This window comes from Physella acuta, unplaced genomic scaffold, assembly GCF_028476545.2.
Source record: "Physella acuta isolate Inbredline_101_S28 unplaced genomic scaffold, ASM2847654v3 ptg000017l, whole genome shotgun sequence".
Taxonomy (NCBI): Eukaryota; Metazoa; Mollusca; class Gastropoda; family Physidae; genus Physella; species Physella acuta.
Genome location: NW_026731537.1, coordinates 2,676,430 through 2,697,450, shown reverse-complemented (window position 1 = coordinate 2,697,450; position 21,021 = coordinate 2,676,430). Strand labels below are relative to the sequence as shown.

Sequence of the window (21,021 nt, the reverse complement as noted above, 5' to 3'; positions counted from 1 at the left end):
TTAGCTACATGTTAGGGAGAACTAGACTGACCAAGACAATGTTAGCTACATGTTAGGAAGAACTAGACTGACCAAGACAATGTTAGCTACATGTTAGGAAGAACTAGACTGACCAAGACAATGTTAGCTACATGTTAGGAAGAACTAGACTGACCAAGACAATGTTAGCTACATGTTAGGGAGAACTAGACTGACCAAGACAATGTTAGCTACATGTTAGGGAGAACTAGACTGACCAAGACAATATTAGCTACATGTTAGGGAGAACTAGACTGACCAAGACAATATTAGCTACATGTTAGGGAGAACTAGACTGACCAAGACAATGTTAGCTACATGTTAGGAAGAACTAGACTGACCAAGACAATGTTAGCTACATGTTAGGAAGAACTAGACTGACCAAGACAATGTTAGCTACACGTTAGGGAGAACTAGACTGACCAAGACAATGTTAGCTACATGTTAAGGAGAACTAGACTGACCAAGACAATGTTAGCTACATGTTAGGGAGAACTAGACTGACCAAGACAATGTTAGCTACATGTTAGGGAGAACTAGACTGACCAAGACAATGTTAGCTACATGTTAGGGAGAACTAGACTGACCAAGACAATGTTAGCTACATGTTAGGGAGATCTAGACTGACCAAGACAATGTTGGCTACATGTTAGGAAGAACTAGACTGACCAAGACAATGTTGGCTACATGTTAGGAAGAACTAGACTGACCATGGCTGTGTTGTCGTAGCCTACACTGGCCAGCATCCCATCACGATGGGGGCTCCAGCAGAGGTCCGTTGTCTTAGAGCCATGTCCATCCACTTGGCAGGACACATGTGTGATGACAATGGGGCTGCTTATATCAGTACATGGTTTAGCTGGGAAAAAAATCAGCTGTTACAGATAACAGACCAGAAAAAATACAAGTAAAACATAAATAAATCTTTTTGAAATTATGGGTAACATCAGTGGCAGACAAATCATAAATAATATTCACTTACCTACCACAGAAATAACAATGTTAACTTAAATATCATTCACTTGTGTGAGGAAAACAAGATCCCTCATAGATCACAAAGTAGCTACATGGAGCAGATGAAATAGAGTTTTTCTGTTTCTCAGCCATTTTCACTTTCTCCTACTCGAGTTATTTACCAATAACAGCTGAATGGACTTAATGATGTCAAACTGACTAGAGCCTGTGGTTTGAACTCTACCACTTATCACGCCATTTCTTATGCATGTGTCTAGTAGATAGAACAAATGGCATGTACTGCAGTAATGAACCATTTACCAAGAGCTGAAGTCAAGTCAACCACAGAGATAGTACTGTCATTCCCAGCAAGGGCCAGCCAGTAGCTACACTGAGATCCCCCGGGAGATTCAGCTGTTGTCTCTGGGTGCCAGCGCAGACAGTTGATAAACTTGCGATGGACAGCTATTTGGTACATGTGCTTCAGGCTGGGGAAACTGTAAACTGACACAGATCTGTAAAGGTAAATTAGCAAGTGTACAAAAACAAATAAATTTTTTAATTATTAATGTAAGGCTGTGAGAGGCACAGAAACCTCACTGTATTGACTAGACACATGTACATACCATGAGACTAACTATCTATGGTGTGCTCAGATTCAGGGTTTAAGTTTCTAAAAGAATTTCCAATATAGAATTATTTCTTTTTATAGCTCAAAGTAAAACCTAATTCATATCCAATATCTCAATGCTGGCATAATTATTTTTGGTTAATTTTAGTATAAATGTATCAAGATTACAGAAGAAAATGTGAATACCCAATCATTTTTTTTATTTTGGTAACAAAAGGCTCATACTGGTAATGTATTGAATAGTTCCCACTTACCCATTGTCATGGCCAACAGCAAATGCAGAGAAGTCTTTCCTCCAAGATAACTCACTCCTAATCAACTTTTCTTTCTGAAAATAGAATGATCTGCTCTGTTATCAAGGTGATTTAATTATTACACCCAACATTAGTTCTATTCTGTGAAGGTTGTAGTTTACATTTTGTTGCAACTTATTTTTTTCTTAACAAAGCTGAATTGTAAAGATGAGGGTATGGAAATGGAAAATATAATAGTACACACCCGACGCTGTAACGGTTATTCAATAATTTTTTTCTCCTATAAAAGAAGGGGCTATGCATTTAATCAAGAAGAGGTTGGGCACAAACACAAGAAGGGGTTGGACAGATAAAAAATGAGGGGGCTGGACAGGCACACAAAAATTGGTTGGACAGATATACAATGAAGAGTTGAACAGGTACACTAGAAGGGATTAGATGGACACAAAAATGAAGTCAGATGGACTGGTACAGCAACACAAGAAGACATTTGACAGGTGTACAAGAAAGAGATTAGCAATGATCACAAATAGAAGCTGCACAGAAACAATTATTTTATAATGCACTACAGACCTCAACCCCATTGACTGCTTGAATAGCCTTGACCAGGCTCACGGCTGACTTGTTAGAATCTCCAATAAAATGTTGCAGAATTGTTCCATCACCTATAGAATACACCTGGCTGCCCCCTGCACAAATTAATAATCAAACAAGTATTTAATTATTCCAGGTTAAAAAGCAGCACTTTCATAAGCTCTGAGATGTATTAAATAAGTAAGTTACATTAGAAAATCTCAAAAGCTCAAGTGAGATAATATTTATCAGCATCAACAGTTGTGATAAGTAAGACGTAAATCCTAACACTGTATAGGTAAAAAAAACAAATAAAAAGGGAGTCCAACATTTCCCATCTACAAATGTGGGTTAAATAATAATAACAGCCCTTAGAAGAAAAAAAAGAGCATGTATTTTTAAATATGAATATCTAAGGTTGCTTAAAGATGTATTTGCCCTAATGAAAGACAAATTTTTTAAATACTGATCTCATAATTAAAGCTGACCTGCATCTGACTGTATTGGCGGAGCCCAGCATACAACATAAACTGTTTTATTATGAAAAGTCGAGGACATAGTAGGTGGCCTGAAACAGTTATGTTATAGTTAGTGATATCTGACAGCAAACAGTCTACAAAAAACTATGCATTTAAAGTATAAAATTACATACAAGGAACTTGAAAATAAAACATATGAAAAGTTTAAAAAAGTAGTATCAAAAACTTCTTAAATCTGGCAAAAAATAATCTCAAGCTTACTTGGCAACTAATGTGTTGTAAACACCCACACGACCATCTTCTGTACCATAGGCAAGTAATCCTTCTTTCTCAGGGTGCCAGGCAACCTGTCATGCAAACAATATCAGTTATTTTTCAATATTCATAGAAGAATTTGTATGTATCTTTAGCAGACCTATTTGAAAAGTTTTTGTCTTTATGAAATACAACAAATGTTTTTGTTTCTTTTAAATCAAAAGTTTCTTTGATTCTCTTACATAAGAGTGGTGTTCTCCAAATTATAATAAAAATGGTTTCAATATGGTCTTAAAGTTTCATGGTCATCAACCATTAAATAATTGTTAATTGTATAAACCACTTCTAGTTTTTAAATTTTTTACTACTATTTAAGGAGATAAGATTATTATGTTTCTTTGTAAATAGTAAAGATTAATTCAGACTGAACACAGACATAATTTAAGTTAAATGAATTACCGTGGTAATCTTAGATTTTATACCATGGTACAAGCATGACATATCAAAAGGGTTGGACTTGTTACTTTGATTCCAAATTCTAATGGTATTGTCACCTGCACCAATCGCTATGCAACCTAAATCACAAAAGAAAACAAATCATTAAAAAAATAAAACATAAAATAAAGCATGCTATGGGGAAGGGAAATAATATTTAAAATGAAATTATAAAAATACTATAATTATAATAAATCTGAATTAAATGCACAGTTAAAACATTCAACAAAGAAGATAAAAGAGTCTTAAAATTCTTTACAGGTACAAAAGAACAAGTTTTCTTTTTTTTATCTTACAACTAGCTAAAAAATATATTTACTTACCAGGATCAAGAGGAGACTCTCTAATACTGTAAATATAGCCTCCAAATGAACTCAACAAACAAAGGCCCTCAAAAGACTCCAAACTCCACACACCAATCTAAAAGTATTTTTTTTTAAATAATGGTTTATTACATTTTAGTGATTCAATTTAAAACAAATTATAAAATATGCTTACATATTAGAAAGTAAAAAACATTGATTCTAATAAAAAGATATCTGGAGCTTAGATTTTTTTAAAAACTTTTAATCTTAAGAAATATTTGTAATAAGAAGCCAAAAGACCTAGAAACAAATATTTTTTTAAAACTTACCTAAACACATAATTATGCTACAAAGATATTTGATAAAACATCTTTAACACAAGCTTGTTATCAAATATGCTGGTTGTTTATTTATTTTTTATTTTTTTATTTACAGTTAATCCACTTACTGTTCTATCCAGTGCGAATGAGCAGAGTTTGTTGTCAACCAGAGTTAAATTAAAAATCATGCGGGTATGCCTGTTTACATTTTTTGACACAAAAGACTCCAATTTTTGCTCTCCTTTTTTACTGAGATCTATCAGAAACAACTCTCCCGGTTGTCTTTAGATAAAAATGGAATTAAAAAGTATTAGAGCAGTGAGTAAAAAGGCAATTTAAAAACAAACAATAGAATTCTTTAAAACAACAGAGGTGCAACTTTTATATTCACATCCAACAATAGTAAGGACAGGTTCATTAGGCTTCAGTATAGCCCTTGCCTGAAAATCACTGGGCTCTGTGAATAGCATATTATAATCACTATTTATATCAAGCAATAGCTATACAGCAATAACTTGGGGTCTCTTATATTAGTGGCTTAAGGCTGGTCAACTGCCCCCTAAATGTGCCTACAGGCCAGTTTTATGTTTACTACCTTTACACCATAAAATTATTTACATCAAGCCTTTCCACATATATTTTACAGAAGAAAGCTGAATACGATTTACCCTGAAGAAGTTGAAATAAGTTTATGCGGCAGAGTTTTAGGCCAGCATATTTCAAGCCACTGCTTTTTTGCCATTGGATCTTGGAAGTCACCTCTGAATGCTGAGCCTTGTGGAAGTTTTTTACTGAGAACTTCTTTTCCTTTGGTGCTACTCCAGATTTTGATAGACCTCCTTCCTGCTGTGGCAATCAATGCTCCATCATTATCTAGAAAACAAAAATCGATTTTAACTGAGTTAATGGATTTAAAATTATTTTTTACAAAACAAAAAAAGTTTAGTTATGACATGACAAAATTTTTTAAAGGTACTACCTTCGCCATCCTCATGTAAAAAGTTTTCTCCCTTGATTGGAGACCAACAAATACTAGTAATTTCCCCTTCATGGCCTCTTAATCTTTGCAAAATTTTAGGACGGTCTTTATCAACTTCGACTATTAAGGCAAGTCCAGTACGATATCTAAATAAAAATGTGTATGCAAAACACGCTCTTTAACAAATGATCAAACTTGATATAACATCACAATACAACACCCGCAATACAGAACAACAAATATCCCATAATTCTCACCCAATAGCAAGATGTGAAGCAGAATGTGGTGAAGCTTTGATGCAGTAAACAAATTCCTTCTCAATTCGAAAAGATCGAACAGTATTACTTTTCAACTTCCATACAACCACAGTTCCCTTCTCACTGGCTGTGAAAATATTGTCTAAATTTCTAGGAGACCAAGACATACAAGTTATTTTTTCCTGAAAATAGAAGTATAAAATGAATAAAATAATATTGAATTACTGTTATTTAAGTAATTTACATATTGTTACTTGTGAATAGGAAGTAAAAACCAACAAACATAATCCTCGAGCACTATAAACTATTTTCTCATTATTAAGCAATATATTTGTAATTTGCATAGCTAGTGTCTCTGATAAATATTATTATACTTTGACATTTTTAATAACATTAAACACGCATAGTACTGTCACTAACTACTACAGTAAAGTACAGTAATTATGCTCTTACTTCAGCTTCTTAATCCTATGGAGCATAGAAATTACATGAAGTAGTAGTCTAATAGACTACCATTTTAATTAATAATTACCTTGTGCTCATTGTGAATCTGTATTGTCACTAAAGATCGAATATCCCAGAGTCTCACACTGCTATCATCAGAGGAGCAACAAATCCATTGACTGGATTCCGGAGACAAGCACACAGCAGTAATTTTATCCAAGTGTTCCATATAGCAAGCAACCAGTTTTGGGACAAGATTTGGTTTTTTTTCATTATCAATATTAATATCTCCAACGCAGTCAATGTGTGTGTTTTTAATGTCATAAATATACACACTATTTCGAGCCCCAAAAGCATAAAGACCTGAGTCATTCCCACTACTAGCTGATGATAAAAACCAGTTGGGTGAACAGGGTAAAACACACTCTTGCATTTTAAGTCAAATGTTTAGCAGAATCAGTTTCTTTTCTTAGTACTGTAGTAGATCTGTAGCACTGTAATGAAATGTACTGTGTAATGCAGATGGTCAACTTTGAAAATTTCTACAGAAAAGATAATGTATTATAATTTCATATAAATAAGATTAAACTTTTATCCTTTATTTTTTTTTAATGCCAGAAGAAGAAAAGTTCACTTGTTTCAGTGAAATTGGCATAGATAAAGAAATAGTATGGTCAGCAAAGTCTATAACCAGCACCCTTTGCTTTCCCTAACATGAGTCAGGTACCCATCAGAGTTGAGGGGACAGTGATTTTCTACTGGCACAAACCCAAGAATTGAACTCAAGCTGTCTGGTTAGCAGTAAGATGCTCTACATCCGGATGCCGTTGGAGAGTAAAACCTTAACATTAAGAATAATGACAAAGATAGGCCAATTCTTTCAACTACTATACTATTGAATATAGATTGACGGGCTATAGAGTATAGGGGCCTATGATTAAATTTTAAAATTTTAAAGATCTAAATCTAGATCTAGAATAACGTTTAATTGTTTTTAATCTTGGCCTGCTCTCATACTTCATAGGTCATAGCTCAGAATGTAATCTGACTGATTTAAATTTTAAATGAGATTGTTTATAGTTTATATCAGTCGTTCCCAAACTTTTGAGAGTAGTGACCTCTTTTTATAAATTGTAGGTGACACAAAACCCCCATAGAATTAAAAAGTCAAAATTAATAAGAAAATTAATAAGTACTAAAATAAGTTTTCTAGTAAACTGTCAATATGAATTATTCTTGATAACTGTTTTAATTCGATGAGTGAAATTACACGCTATTCACTAGCCGGACTAGCCTCAACCTTTGCGTTTGAGTTTTTGTAGTTAACACCAACTCATGTCATTCTTTGTTTTGTTTTTATTTGGAGAAGTGCTGAAAATCTCTTCTCACAAAGATATGTAATAAGTAATAGATTATATGTAGTATGTTAGTATTTGGTATGTATGTACTGGATGTAGTCTAGTGTTAGTATGTATGTAGACACAAAAGGAACTAGATCTAGATTCTAAAACTCGAAAGGCAATCAATTTCACGTGTGGAATATGCCATGGTACATAGGCCTATTCGATCATAATAGTTTATTTAATTAATACACCAAATTTCCAAAATGGTGTGAGTGACGGTGTGAGTAGTGAGTAGTTTGTACTAGTTTTTCATTTATTTAGGCTAACGCGGCAATGGACACCAGCGAGTTGACGAGATTCCCTCCGTAATATTGTTGACATGGAATAAAAATGTGCTTTTTTAGATTTAGGACCATAAAACTAATAAAAGATAAAATTTTATTAAAAACTTAAGCCTAAAATTAATTCAGAAATGTAATAGTTTTAGAATTAATGCTATACAAGTTGCAGATCCAGAGAACTTGAAAATAATTTGTTGAGTTTAAGGCTACATTTCTATTTATTTTCATCAAGCCTAAGTTATAACCCGATGTTTCACTTTCGTAAGACAAACAGTGATTGGCTGTAAAGGAACTCCGTGATCGATTTCTGACAGCCCCACTTTATAGTTATTTTGTTTACAAAACTTTGCAGATCAAATTTTTAAATAACTATGCAAATTTAAACACCATGACCTATTGTTTCTATTTTTAGCTTACAATGTGTACAATAAAATTTATGTCGGCCATTGTTTATGTTGCCATTACACGTGAAAACCAAATTGTTTTTTCTTTTTTTTTAATTTTTATTTAGTTACCGAAAATATTAAAAACATCAAATATATCCAATCTTTAGTAAAGTCCGAAAAAAACCAGACAGACAGGATTTTATAACCATATTAATTGTAACTACGCTGTGCATGATTTTTAAATGAATTTATACACCTCTCAAATACCTTTGAGACTTTTCTCGCTGGTGTCCATTCATCAGGCCTATCTATTAGTAGGCCTATCTAATCTATATAATTAATTAAGTTAATTAAGTATTATTAAGTAATTAACTATTAATGGAGAGGTTCGCCGCTCGTGTCAGCGGCGCGTCGTGGATAGATCTAGATCTAGATTCTAGATCTATTTTATCTAGATCTAGATTTTATTTTTAAAAAGAGTATTTTAAAAATTGTACCGTAGATCCAGACTCCGGAGCCTTGATTTAAAAACCGAGATTTTTACTCAAGACTAACTTATCTAGATTAAGACTCAAGTTTCGCTTTCTCCAATCAATGGAAAGTTTTTCTGGTGTTTTTTTTAACTGAAGAGTTACTAGATCTAATCTAGATTCTAAATCTACACCGTCTGCTAGGAGGCTTCGTCTCACATGGCAATCTTAGGCTAACTCACTTGAATTCTTGGAAATTATTTGATTCCTTCAATTATTTTTTTTTTAATCTCAGCTGAAAAATTGGAAGGCTACATTAATAGATGGTATACCGACAGAAGCACTGACAGCAGATATACAAACTAGCACCACATTACTACACACACTCTTCAAGAAAATCTGAGAAGATGAACAAATACTAGAGTGGAAGGAGGGATTACTCATAAAACTTCCAAAGAAAGGCGATATTAGTGCATGCTCTAAATATAGATCTAGAGGGATAACACTTTTGTCCATCCCAGGCAAAGTCTTCAACAGAATATTATTAAACAGAATGAAGGAAGCGATAGACCCCCAGCTTCGAGATCAACTAGCGGGCTTTAGGAATGAAAGGTAATGCGTAGACCAAAAAGCTACCCTACGCATCGGTGCCCTGTCAAAACGGCCCGGGACAAATCGGCCCCGTCAAAACGGCCCCGTAAATATGACCCCGTCAAATCGACCCCCGACAAAACGACCCAGTCAAAATAGCCCCGCCAAAAGGGCCCCGACTTATTGGCCCCCGTCAAATGGGCTCCCGTTATATTGACTCGCGACATATAGGTTCCCGACAAATGAGTTCCCGACATTTAGGCTCCCGACAAATGGACACTCGACATATTGGCTCCCGACAAATAGGTTCAGGACATACTGGCTCCCGACAAATGGCTCCCGGCATATTGGCTCCCGACATAAGGGCTCCCGACATATTGGCTCCCGACAAATGGGCTACCGACATATTGGCTACCGAAAATGACTCCCTACATATTGGCTCCAGACAAATGAATGGCATGACCACTATTGGCATAAAAGTGACCATTTTGTCCTACCTCCACTACTACTATAACCTCTTTTTAATGCCTCAATGAAACTGTTTTTCATGAACCAACATCAATTCACAAACAAATCAAGCCCTTAACAGCTAAAATCTTCCAATTCTAAAATTTTGATAATGTTTAATTTACAACAGTAAAGATCTGTTGCATAAAAGCGATATACATGATGTTTACAGGATAACGACATTTTGTTTTGATAACCTACAAGCATACTGGAGGTAGGAAGGTACAGCGTGGACCCTTCTCCCCAAACACTGAGTTGGAACAGCCTATAACCGACTTAATTATGGAAGTCATAGATAGATGACCCTTAGATTAAAACATACTATATTTTATAATAGATAAACTAATATAAAAATAAGGCCTGCCGAACAAGAGATGCATACGTTGTATTACTTAAGAGTGTTGGATAAGCTAACTCTAAAGAATATTGATGAAAGGGTCCCACTTGCAGGTGTCATATTCAATGAGACCGCTTTGCCGGGAGACTTAGTCTCTACAGAAACGGTATTGTCAGTGGTCCTTTTGTCTGGAGCCAAATTGACAGGAGACTTTTTGTCGTGAGCCAAAATGACGCGCTAGCCTATTTGTCGGGAGTCGTAATGACGGGGGCCGTTTTCAGGAAAAAACTAAATGACGGGAGCGTATATGTCGGGAGCCAAAATGACGGGAGCCTATTTGTCAGGAGCCTTATTGACTAGAGCCCTTTTGTCGGGAGCATATATAATGGGAGCCTATTTGTCGGGAGCCTAAATGACGGGAGCCTATTTATCGGGAGCCTTTATGACGGGTCCATATGTCGCTGGCCATTTTGACGGGGTCAATTTGACGGGGCTCTTTTGTCGGGGCCAATTTGTCGGGGTCGTTTTGACGCCGCGCATCATCATCGAACGGACGCAAGAGTGGAACTCATCTCTCTTTATTAATTTCTTAGATTACGAGAAGGCCTTTGACAGCCTGGATAGACAGTCAATGTGGAAATTGTTGAGACACTACGGGGTGCCACAGAAAATAGGGGTCATCCATAAATGACGTCACGCTTTTTTTACGATTTTTACCTCCCCCACCCTCCCCTCCGTCACACATCGTCACAAAAAGCCAGACCCCCCCCCTAAAATGACGTCACGCCTCAGCCTACAACCCCCCTCAAAATTGCAGTTGAATTTTTCTTAAAACATCGATATTTTTTCAAAATCTTGTCTAAAACGCGAAATAACGTCTAAAACTCGTTTTCTAACATTGCTTTTTTTTATAATGCATCTGAACCCCCCTCCCCCCTGTGAGTGTGACGTCCTTTATGGACTTCGCCTACTATTCAAAACGTGAAAATATTTTGGCTATTTTCATTGTATGTTGATCTGACATAATCATTTACGCTAGTGTCAAATAAGACGGAATTCTATAAAATATTTATTAATTTAATATTAGAAGACATCTAGATCTAGATTCTATAATATATTACATTCATTAGTTTAAATTAGCATTAGACATTGGATTATTTATATCTATAATAGATCAACGTTATTTTCCAACTAATCAAGCATGTCTTTATTCAGAGCTCGGGTTTGTCTTGCTTTTGCTCATTTTGACTTTAGTGATTGTTTGTGTTTAATTTCTTTTTAGTTTTTCTATATTATTATTTAGTAGGCCCTATTAACATTTATTTTATCATCTAGAATCTAGATCTATCTAATTAATAAATTCATCTATTCAAATATAATATATTGTTTTATAAATTAGATAGTAGGCTAACAATTTTGGACGATTCTAGCCTGAAAAAGAATGGCATCTTTAACTTTAAGATGCAGATGTGCATAACTCAACAATTAGAATAGATCTAGATCTACCTGGTTTTTCTTGTTATCTACATGCTCGCTGTTTACTACTGTTTAGTGTTTAGGCCTAGATCTATGTGTTGTATTGATGGGACAGGGATTAACACGATAAATACTTGCGCAGATGTTTAGGTCATTGCATTTTGCATTTTTGCCAGCCAGCTAGCGCTTGGGGGAAAAATCTTTTTCCGAGTAGTCACTTTGAATAATTTTTACTTATTTTTACTAAGTCACTTAAAAGTGACTACTCAAAGAAGCTTCTGGTAGCAGAAGAGTAAAAAGGCAATGACCTTCATAGCTCCACAATGGTCTCAAATTATCCCTTGAAACTCTTAAATTAATAGCTGCATGGCGACTGTAATAGATTGAGATAATTGTGAGGTCAAGGGAACTCACTCTTCTGTATTAGTATTATATTTATATTGTTATCTGGAGTGATGTCCCTTGTGCATTGTACTTCCTTCCGTCCTCCTCTCTGTGTGGTTCCATCATGTAGTTAGACCCAATAAACGTTATATACAACCACATGCTTCTATCGTCAATCTATTATATCTGGCGACGAGGATAAAGATCTACTAGAAAGAGCACCTACTTACGCAAAAAAGAGGTTTGCTAGAGCTTATTGGCTAAGTATTTCTAGAATAATGGCGCTGTATGGCCAAATAAAACAATTTGATTCGAATGATGAAATCATTCAGGATTACCTAGAGAGGTTAAGCTTTTACCTTGAAGCTAACGACGTGACGATAGAAGCCAAAAAGAGAGCTGTTTTGTTAACAGTCATAGGGCCTCAACAATTTAGGCTACTAAAGGACTTATGCGCACCAGCTAGTCTAACTACCAAGAGCTTTAACGAGCTGAGCAAATTGCTAACAGACCACCATGCGCCTACCCCATCAAAGTTTCTATGTCGAGCTAGATTTGACAGTAGGACTCGTCAACCAAACGAGTCAATATCAGAATATGTTGCTGCTTTACGTCATTTAAGTGAATTTTGTGAATTCGGAGACACGCTGTCTGACAGATTATGTGAAAAGTTTGTGACAGGTGTAAACAGCCCTGATATTCAAAGAAAGTTGCTGCTCGAGTCAGATCTAAAATTAGAAAAAGCAATACAACTTGCAACTTCATTCCAGCAGTCATCTGATGCGGCGAGATCTTTAGCACCTTCAGAGATCCATGCAGTAAACAGCAGGTTAGTCAATAAACATCAACCCCATCAGAGCATTCCAACTTATGCTAAACAGCCTGCTCGTTCAAATCCTAGATCTAAATCTAGTAATAATTATCAAAAATGTCATCGATGCAAAGGTCCCCATGCATCTCATCGGTGCAAGTTCAAGTCTGCAACTTGTTATAAGTGCAGTAAGCAAGGTCACATTGCCAAGGCCTGCTTTGCAAAGTCTTCGTCTGTTGCTAAATCTAGCCAGTCAAGACAGTACCGCAACCAAAGGCAGCACTATGTTAACTCTCACCAAGACTACCTAACCCAACCAATGAACCACTCTACCTGTGAAAATGCTCAAACTGATTCGCAGCCGGATTTCAACCTGTTCTCTGTGAAATCAATAAGTCATGCTCCCATCAATGTACTAGTTAATATCAACGGTAAGAGCATCAGCTTCCAACTTGACACTGGAGCATCTCTAACAGTCATAACAAAGAAAGATTTTGACGCTGTCACAGGAGGATCAGTGCCTCTACAGCCATGTCACAAGTGTCTAACAACATACACTGGTGACAATGTTCCGGTAATAGGAGAGTGTATGGTTCATGTAAGTAATAATGGTCAAAGTGTTAAACTTCCTCTTCTTGTGGTTGAAGGAAATGGACCACCATTACTAGGTAGGAACTGGTTAAGTGATCTTAAGTTAAATTGGGAGAGTATTTGTTCATTGAAGAATGTAAAAGAATCTAGTCTTACTTCACTAGATAGAGTTATATCTGAAAATAAATGTGTTTTTGGTAATCCAGGATTACTAAATGATAGAACAGTGAAGTTAAGCATTAAAGATACAAATCCAAGATACTGCAAAGCTAGAGTTCCACCTTATGCAATGAGGAATAAAATTGAAAATGAGCTAAGTAGATTGGAATCTAATGGCATCATAAAGAAGGTAGACTATTCCGATTGGGCGTCGCCCATTGTGCCAGTGTTAAAGAAGGATGGTTCTATAAGAATTTGTGGAGATTATAAAACTACACTGAATAAGCAAATAGAGCTAAATAGGTACCCTATTCCTAACATTGAGGAAATTTCTTTGAATTTGGCAGGAGGAGACAAATTCACTGAATTAGACTTTAGTCATGCTTACACTCAACTAGAACTGCATCCAGATTCAAAAGTCTATACGACAATAAACACACATAAAGGACTCTACCAATATGAAAGACTATGTTTTGGCATATCATCTAGCCCTGGAATTTTCCAAGCTGTCATGGACAGTATTTTTAAGGATATTCCAAATGTTTGTGTGTACTTTGACAATGTGTACATAACTGGTAAGAATGACACTGAACATCTTAAAACACTAGATAAAGTATTGAAAATTGTTGGTGAAAAAGGTTTAAAGATAAACAAAGATAAATGTCAATTCATGTTGACAGAAATTAGTTTTCTTGGTTATATATTGAGCAAACAAGGCATCAGACCTCAACCTGAGAAAACAAAAGCCATTAAAGAAGCACCCAAACCTGAAAATACCCAACAACTAAGAGCTTTTTTGGGCTTAATAAATTACTATGCAAAGTTCATAGGAAATCTGTCTGGTAAACTATCACCACTGTACAAGCTGCTACAGAAAAATGCAACTTGGCACTGGGGTAAACAACAAGATACTGCTTTTAATACAGCAAAAGAGGCTTTGTCTTCTGACACCTTACTAACTCACTATGACCCAGGGAAAAGACTTATATTAACATGTGATGCTTCACCAGATGGTGTAGGAGCAGTCTTGTCCCACATGGATGAGAAGGGTGACAGACCCATTGCTTTTGCCAGTAGATCTTTGAACCAGGCTGAGAAAAATTATTCTCAGTTAGATAGGCAAGGCTTAGGCATCATTTTTGGTGTTAAGAAATTTCATAAGTTTCTATTTGGTAGGAAGTTCACCATCTTTACAGATCATAAACCATTGCTAGGTTTATTTGGAGAAAACAAAACCCTACCTGAGCATGCCTCACCAAGAATTCAAAGATGGGCTATCACATTAACTGCATACAATTATGAATTGAAATACAAACCTGGATCTGAGAATAGTGCAGATAGCCTTAGTAGATTACCTTTAAAAAACCAAAGCCTGAGCTATGTACCAGAAGATGTATTTGTTCTCTTCACTATCATGGATAACTCCAATATAAATGTGAATGATATTAAAAGAGAAACACAAAAAGATGAGTGCTTAATAAAAGTATATGAGCACTGTATGAATGGTTGGCCTGAAGAGTCTGTGAATGATGACTTAAGGCCATATAAAATAAGAAATTAAAACCCTTTGTGAAGATAATATAAAAGATGGAGAAGATGCAGTCCATTATCAGTCAGAGTTGCCTAAACAAAGTATTTGTAACTTAATAAATGATTATGGTGATATGGCAATTTCAAATGTTTTAAAGAGAATACATTAGTAAGAAGGAATGTGATCATCAAACAACTTTGCTAACATCATTAGCACTTACAGAAACTAAAAGGGTAACATCAAAAGAAAAAAAAAAAAGATTTTTTGCCATTTAATACTTTCAGATGCCAATTCAAAAATAGTTCCATTAAATCATGACAACTCATGCATTGAAAGAGAATTTGGTGTTAATAAGAATGTGTATCTAAGAAATTATGGGAGAAAGGAAAAATGGATACCAGGTCAAATTGTTCAATGTACAGGACCTGTGCCTTATAAAGTTAAAAATAACTTGTGCAGATAATAAGTGTGAATCTGTCAATCCCACCAAGTCTGATCAGTTCACACCAACTCAGTTTGTTCCACAACCAAGTTCTGTTGATATGAGTGAACCAAGTTGTCTGGAGTCAGAAAATGTAAATTCTGGAGTTAATGATTTAAATCCTAGACCTCCTGAGATAGAGAATCCAAATGGTCAGAATCTTGAGTCACCAAATCAAAAGCCACTGAGAAGGTCAAGCAGGACAATCAAAGTCCCAAATAAGTTAGACCTATGATTTTAAAGGTCAAGAGGACTTTGACATTATTGTTTTGTATTTTAATTATGTTGTAACATATTGTGCATTGTTTGTAAGGATGTAATCTACCATAATGTTCATGTTACAATATAATTGGTGATTTTAGGATACTATCAATTGTTCTATTGAGAGATGTGTTATTGTGTTCTAAGGGTAAAGGGATGTAATAGATTGAGATAATTGTGAGGTCAAGGGAACTCACTCTTCTGTATTAGTATTATATTTATATTGTTATCTTGAGTGATGTCCCTTGTGCATTGTACTTCCTTCCGTCCTCTCTCTGTGTGGTACCATCATGTAGTTTGACCCAATAAACGTTATATACAACCACATGCTTCTATCGTCAATCTATTATAGCGACGATGGGCTTAAATTATCCCTGTATAGCAGCGCAATGGGATGAAATTACGCTTTTAGTTTTAACCTGGTCATTGTAGCGCTGTGCACATCCGCTTCTTCTTCCGGCTAGAATCTGCCTAGCTTTTCACTTTAATATAAAAAAGTGTTTGATTATGGCATTCCAAAGAAGATAGTAATTCTCATCAAGAACACATACCAAGGGCAACTTAAAAATGGTTTTCAGGTCCGACTGGAGTCTCAGAAATTCCTCCTGTTACCACTTCTCTTCCTCAAAATATCCACAAGGAAAAGGCCAAAACACTAAAAATGAATGTTTAATATTTGTCTTTCTTTTTTTTACTCTACTTCTGACCTATCAGAGAAACACAACAAATGTAGTAGGCACTAGTTTTTTCCACAGTAATGACATTACTTTTTGCAGGTGTTGGCAGCACTTAGAAATGTTCATCGGGCTAAAAGAGAGGTTTTTAATGGTGATGATCATGCAATGAAAGGTGAGCTATATATAGAAATTCAAATATGCTGGATTATTTATAGTCACAGAATTGTGTTATTTTGTTATTTAGGCCCTAATAATTAAATTTATATAGTTATGTTGAATAAACATTTATGTTTACAGTGACCACCAATAAAATAAGAGAGGAATTTAGAAAAAATATGACTTTGTCAGATCCTACCAAATTAGAAGAGGTAATTATAACTAACCTTTCCCAGCTCTTTTTAAACACATACTTTGATTTGTGTCTTATACAGTACTTATATGTTGAGCTCAAGACAAGCAGGAAAAACATACAAATTCTTCTGTAGTTTGTAAAACTAATTTTACAATAGTTTAATTTTAATCCTTGTTTTATCTCAGCTATAAATAAAAATGTATTTGTGTTCAGTTATTTATCTGATACTATCAAAATTAAATAGTGTTCCCATCTTCTGCACCATGTGGGTAGATAATAGAAAAAAGACCTTAAATCATAATTATTGTATTCACTATTTTGTGTCGCATACCATTCCATATATCAGGGGTTCCCAACCTTTTTTTAATCTAGAGCACATTCTAAAATATTGGATATGGTGTCGGGCACCACCTATTTAAAATCGACAAACTCCATCCATAACTTGTCATTTTCCCATAATTTATTTTCTTATAGTCATAATGTATTAATAAATAATAAACAAAAAGTTTCAAAATAATCAAATTATTTGGCATTTTTTTCAAACTGCATACCCACAGAGAAATGTATTTACAAAAATAATGTTTATGAAAAAAATTCTGTCGAATAGTGAGAGGCGGGCACATACGAATCGTTCAGCGGGCGCCATGGCGCCCGCAGGCACAGGGTCGGGAACCCCTGCCATATATGTATATATATATATATATATATATATATATATATATATATATATATTTGTATCAGTTTCTCATCTGTGCATCACCTAGTGTCTGATTTGGCATCTTAACCAGGGGGTCTGGAGTAGGGGAGTCCTCTGATGTGGGTGCCCTACTCAAGGGGTCAACAAAACAGCAAGCTATTACAATTGATGACTAATCAGAATCAGGCATTGTAGAGTAACCAGTGGCTCCCAAAAGTGTGCCACAATATCCCTTACACTTTACACCCAGGCAAGGGTGGACATACAATTAATATCCAAGAAATGTAGTGTCGACTCTGCTTACATTAAAATAAAACAAGTTCTTATCAACTGACAATTTAATTTGGTATCTAAGATTAGATGATGGCACAAACTGATACTGCCGTGCTGATATTTTTACAGCACATCACATAAAATTAGTTGATTACATTCAATAGATGCAGTACTTTGTTGTTGACCACACATATTAATTTTTTTTTTAATTCTTCTTATATTTATATCAATGTCATGTGCTATGGGTCAGCTAATCCTTACTTGCATGCATATTAAGGCCATCTTTACTAGCACTTTAAGTTAAGAAAAATAAAAACAAACTAAACATCATTAATATTATATGTATCATTAATATTACTACTACAAGCCTAAATACATACATACACACATCAACACATGTACATCTATATATAACATTTATTCTGAAATTTAATAGGTTTTCATTTTTCAGGCTATTACGATAGCTAATGATGCAGCCATGCTATTGCGCACAACAGTTGTTCAACTTAGACAAAAAAACCAAGACACATTTGGTATTTGTAGTTTTTAATATCACCACCTTAAAACAAGAATAATATGTGTATATGCTTCAAATATTTTTAATAAGTGTGCACTCACTTTTAGTAGTCACTGCTTTAAGTTTATGGAGAGATGAACTATACTATATTAACAATTATTACCATGTATTTTTGAAAATCTAGGTACAATGCCTAATATGTTAACATTCTTTTGCTCAACTTATCAGAATTACGGCTGACAAAAAACACAGCCCTGCCAAAGAACACACCATATGATCCATCAAAAGAGATACCTTTACGTCACAGGGGGAAAAATTGTTCTGAAGCTGGGTCTTATTCAGATTCATAGTTTTTACTTAAAATAGTGTTGTATTATAATTTATAATGTACATAAAACTGTGACTTTTATAAAAAGCTATTTTGTCAATGATCATGAATTTTAAGGTATGTTTACTTATTTAAATACATATGATAAACCATTATTTATAAAGTATGTGCACACCTAATTGCTCTCTCTGTAAGAGTGTGTAACGAAAGTGGGCATGAGAGGTATTCTAAGGTATAGAAAAGATGTTGCTTGTATGGGTATGTTTGACTTGAATATTAATAAAGTACATTAAAAAAACAACCTTATTTCTAAAGATAGTATTTATAATTATGCCCAGTTTACTTGTAATAATATTGTTAAGCTCTTTTAAGTGCATGTTTAAAAAATTTCTAGATATTAATTGGTTGCATATACATTTGAGTTCAACACAAATAAATGACAACTTATCATTTAGCTAAAGGTGTAGCTCCCAAGTTGCTTTAGAAATGTTCTGTACTGTGTTTAACAAAAACTGCATAAATCTAGTGTATTAATTAAATAAAATGTAGCCAACTATGGCGATTGTTTATAAGCAACAAAACAAGTTTGCTTAGGCTTCAAGGAACAAGCCAAAAATGTATAGCAGGCTCTGCATTCTAGTCATTATGCTAAAGCATCTGGCTATATTCATCTCTTGTAAATTGTAACATTGGACAGCTGCCTCTATGTATTGTTGTGAGATCTTTTGAAGTATTTGTTAAATATTCATTGGTTAAAAATAATTAAATGTAGATTTACTATATATAGATCTATGTTCATTTTGAATTTCCTTTTGGTAACTTTTACTTGTGATATATTTGTAAAAAAGAAAAACATTTAAGTTATCAGTATTTATGTTCAAGCCTGCTTTTTTATTTAAGAATTTTACATTGTTCTACTTTTTCTGTAAGCTTCATTTCTTTAATATTTATGATAGCTAATTAGCCGAGTTTAGTTATTTTTATTTCATAAGGCATATCTAAAGTAAAGCAATTCAGTATTTTGAAGTCAAATTAGTTGATACGGGGTCGTTAAATGACGTCACACTCGTAGAGGGGGGGGGGGGAGTCCATGATTTTGTGGAGGGGGGGGGGGGGTTCAGATGGTGTGACGTCACACTTTTGCATTGTAAAAAAGCAGTGTTAGAAAGCGAGGTTTAACCGTTCGCGTTTTAGAAACCTGTTTTAATAAATTGTAATAGTAATTGATTAAAATACTCTATATTGACAGAGATCAGACAAGATTTTAGAAAAATATCGATGTTTTAAGAAAAATTCAACTACAATTTTGAAGTGGGGGGGGTCATTTTAGGAAGGGGGGTCTGGCTGTTTGTGACGGAGGGCAGGGGGGAGGTAAAAGGCGTGACATCATTTATGGATGACCCCTAATTGTGTAGTAGGCTTGTACTTGTACTCTCCGGTGTTTCTTTCAGGTTTCTCTTCCGATTGGGTGGGCCTATCCCTTACCGAACGAAATAGAACTTACCTAGAAAATTTATACTTTTACCTGTGTCCGCCTTTCCCCCTCCCCCCAAAATTTGAAGTGTATTTTCCCCACCCTTTGAAGTAGTTTTGTATTCTGATTCTGTGCTATTGATTTTTTAGTAGTAGGCCTATATGTGTAAGAAAAAAGTAAAGATAGGCGCCATACGCTCGGGGAGGGGGGATCAACCATTTTGTTATAACATTCATTTCTAAAATTAAGAACTTTCTTTTTATGTCATAATCTTAGAAGTTAAATGCCGGACTTTAATTCTATTGCTGCGCCCCTTTGTCTCAACATGTGGGCTAGGCTATCAGAGGCGTAGCGACCCTTCCCGGGGACAAACTTTTCGATTTGCACCCCCCACCCCCCTCAAGATTTCGATTTGCACCCCCCTCAACCTTTCAATTTATTTCTCCAACCCATTTTGGCGCCCCCTAAGGTCGGCGCCCGGGGACATAAGTCGTCCCCCCGCCCTCGCTACGCTACTGTAGGCTATTGCTTTCCCATGCGAGCTTGTTCTATGAAGAAACTGATTCAAAATGTTACCGTAAAAAGGTGTCAAAAGATCACATTCAGCGAAGGGGAGAGCATAATACGTTTAAAAAGCAGTGACGTAGATTTTACGCCTTAGAAATTCTTATTATATTATCTTTCGCCATTTGAAGTCTTTAGCTGTTTAACAGCTGTTCGAGCTGTTTCCAATGCAATATAGGCTATTTACTATTATTTGTTTTTCATTGGGTTAGTGAGAATGATGTGATGGGTAAGTTGAATTTTTTTTCTTTTGATAACGAAAGAAAAACAACCCAAGGCCCATAAATATCACAAAAGAACGTGAAAATAATTGTTTTTTGTCAACGTTTTTAATTAAAAAAGGTAGGCCTACAGAGGTGTAGCTACCTCTCCCAGGGCGAACTTACAATTTGCCGCCCCCCCCCCCCCCTACACACATACACAGACAAAATCATGAGTTGGGTGTGTGTCTTGACTCAATAATTTGTTTATGTATTTGATTCAAAGTGTTTTAAAATTATAAAAAA

At 35.1% G+C, this 21,021-nt stretch overlaps 2 protein-coding genes across 2 annotated transcripts in view; one reads left to right on the top strand and one right to left on the bottom strand.

The window, feature by feature from the left end:
- LOC131938081 (gem-associated protein 5) overlaps positions 1 to 8,590 on the bottom strand; it is a 90,462-nt gene extending 81,872 nt beyond the window's left edge. The window contains exons 1-14 of the mRNA XM_059295980.1: positions 8,532 to 8,590; positions 6,053 to 6,458; positions 5,521 to 5,702; positions 5,264 to 5,409; positions 4,953 to 5,157; positions 4,413 to 4,566; positions 3,983 to 4,079; positions 3,624 to 3,739; positions 3,171 to 3,256; positions 2,919 to 2,998; positions 2,431 to 2,546; positions 1,858 to 1,931; positions 1,294 to 1,487; positions 729 to 877 (exon numbers count right to left, since the gene is read on the bottom strand). Coding sequence (XP_059151963.1) covers positions 729 to 877; positions 1,294 to 1,487; positions 1,858 to 1,931; positions 2,431 to 2,546; positions 2,919 to 2,998; positions 3,171 to 3,256; positions 3,624 to 3,739; positions 3,983 to 4,079; positions 4,413 to 4,566; positions 4,953 to 5,157; positions 5,264 to 5,409; positions 5,521 to 5,702; positions 6,053 to 6,397 — 1,944 coding nt within the window. The 5' untranslated portion in view covers positions 6,398 to 6,458; positions 8,532 to 8,590. The remainder of the gene's footprint in view (positions 1 to 728; positions 878 to 1,293; positions 1,488 to 1,857; positions 1,932 to 2,430; positions 2,547 to 2,918; positions 2,999 to 3,170; positions 3,257 to 3,623; positions 3,740 to 3,982; positions 4,080 to 4,412; positions 4,567 to 4,952; positions 5,158 to 5,263; positions 5,410 to 5,520; positions 5,703 to 6,052; positions 6,459 to 8,531) is intronic.
- Positions 8,591 to 10,972: 2,382 nt separating this feature from the next.
- Positions 10,973 to 19,021, top strand: LOC131938142 (complex III assembly factor LYRM7). Its single transcript, XM_059296059.1, has 5 exons — positions 10,973 to 11,161; positions 16,410 to 16,482; positions 16,608 to 16,678; positions 18,084 to 18,165; positions 18,378 to 19,021. Exons 1-5 carry the CDS (start codon positions 11,141 to 11,143, stop codon positions 18,497 to 18,499), a joined length of 369 nt encoding a protein of 122 aa, XP_059152042.1. The 5' UTR covers positions 10,973 to 11,140; the 3' UTR covers positions 18,500 to 19,021.
- The last annotated feature ends 2,000 nt before the right edge of the window (positions 19,022 to 21,021 follow it).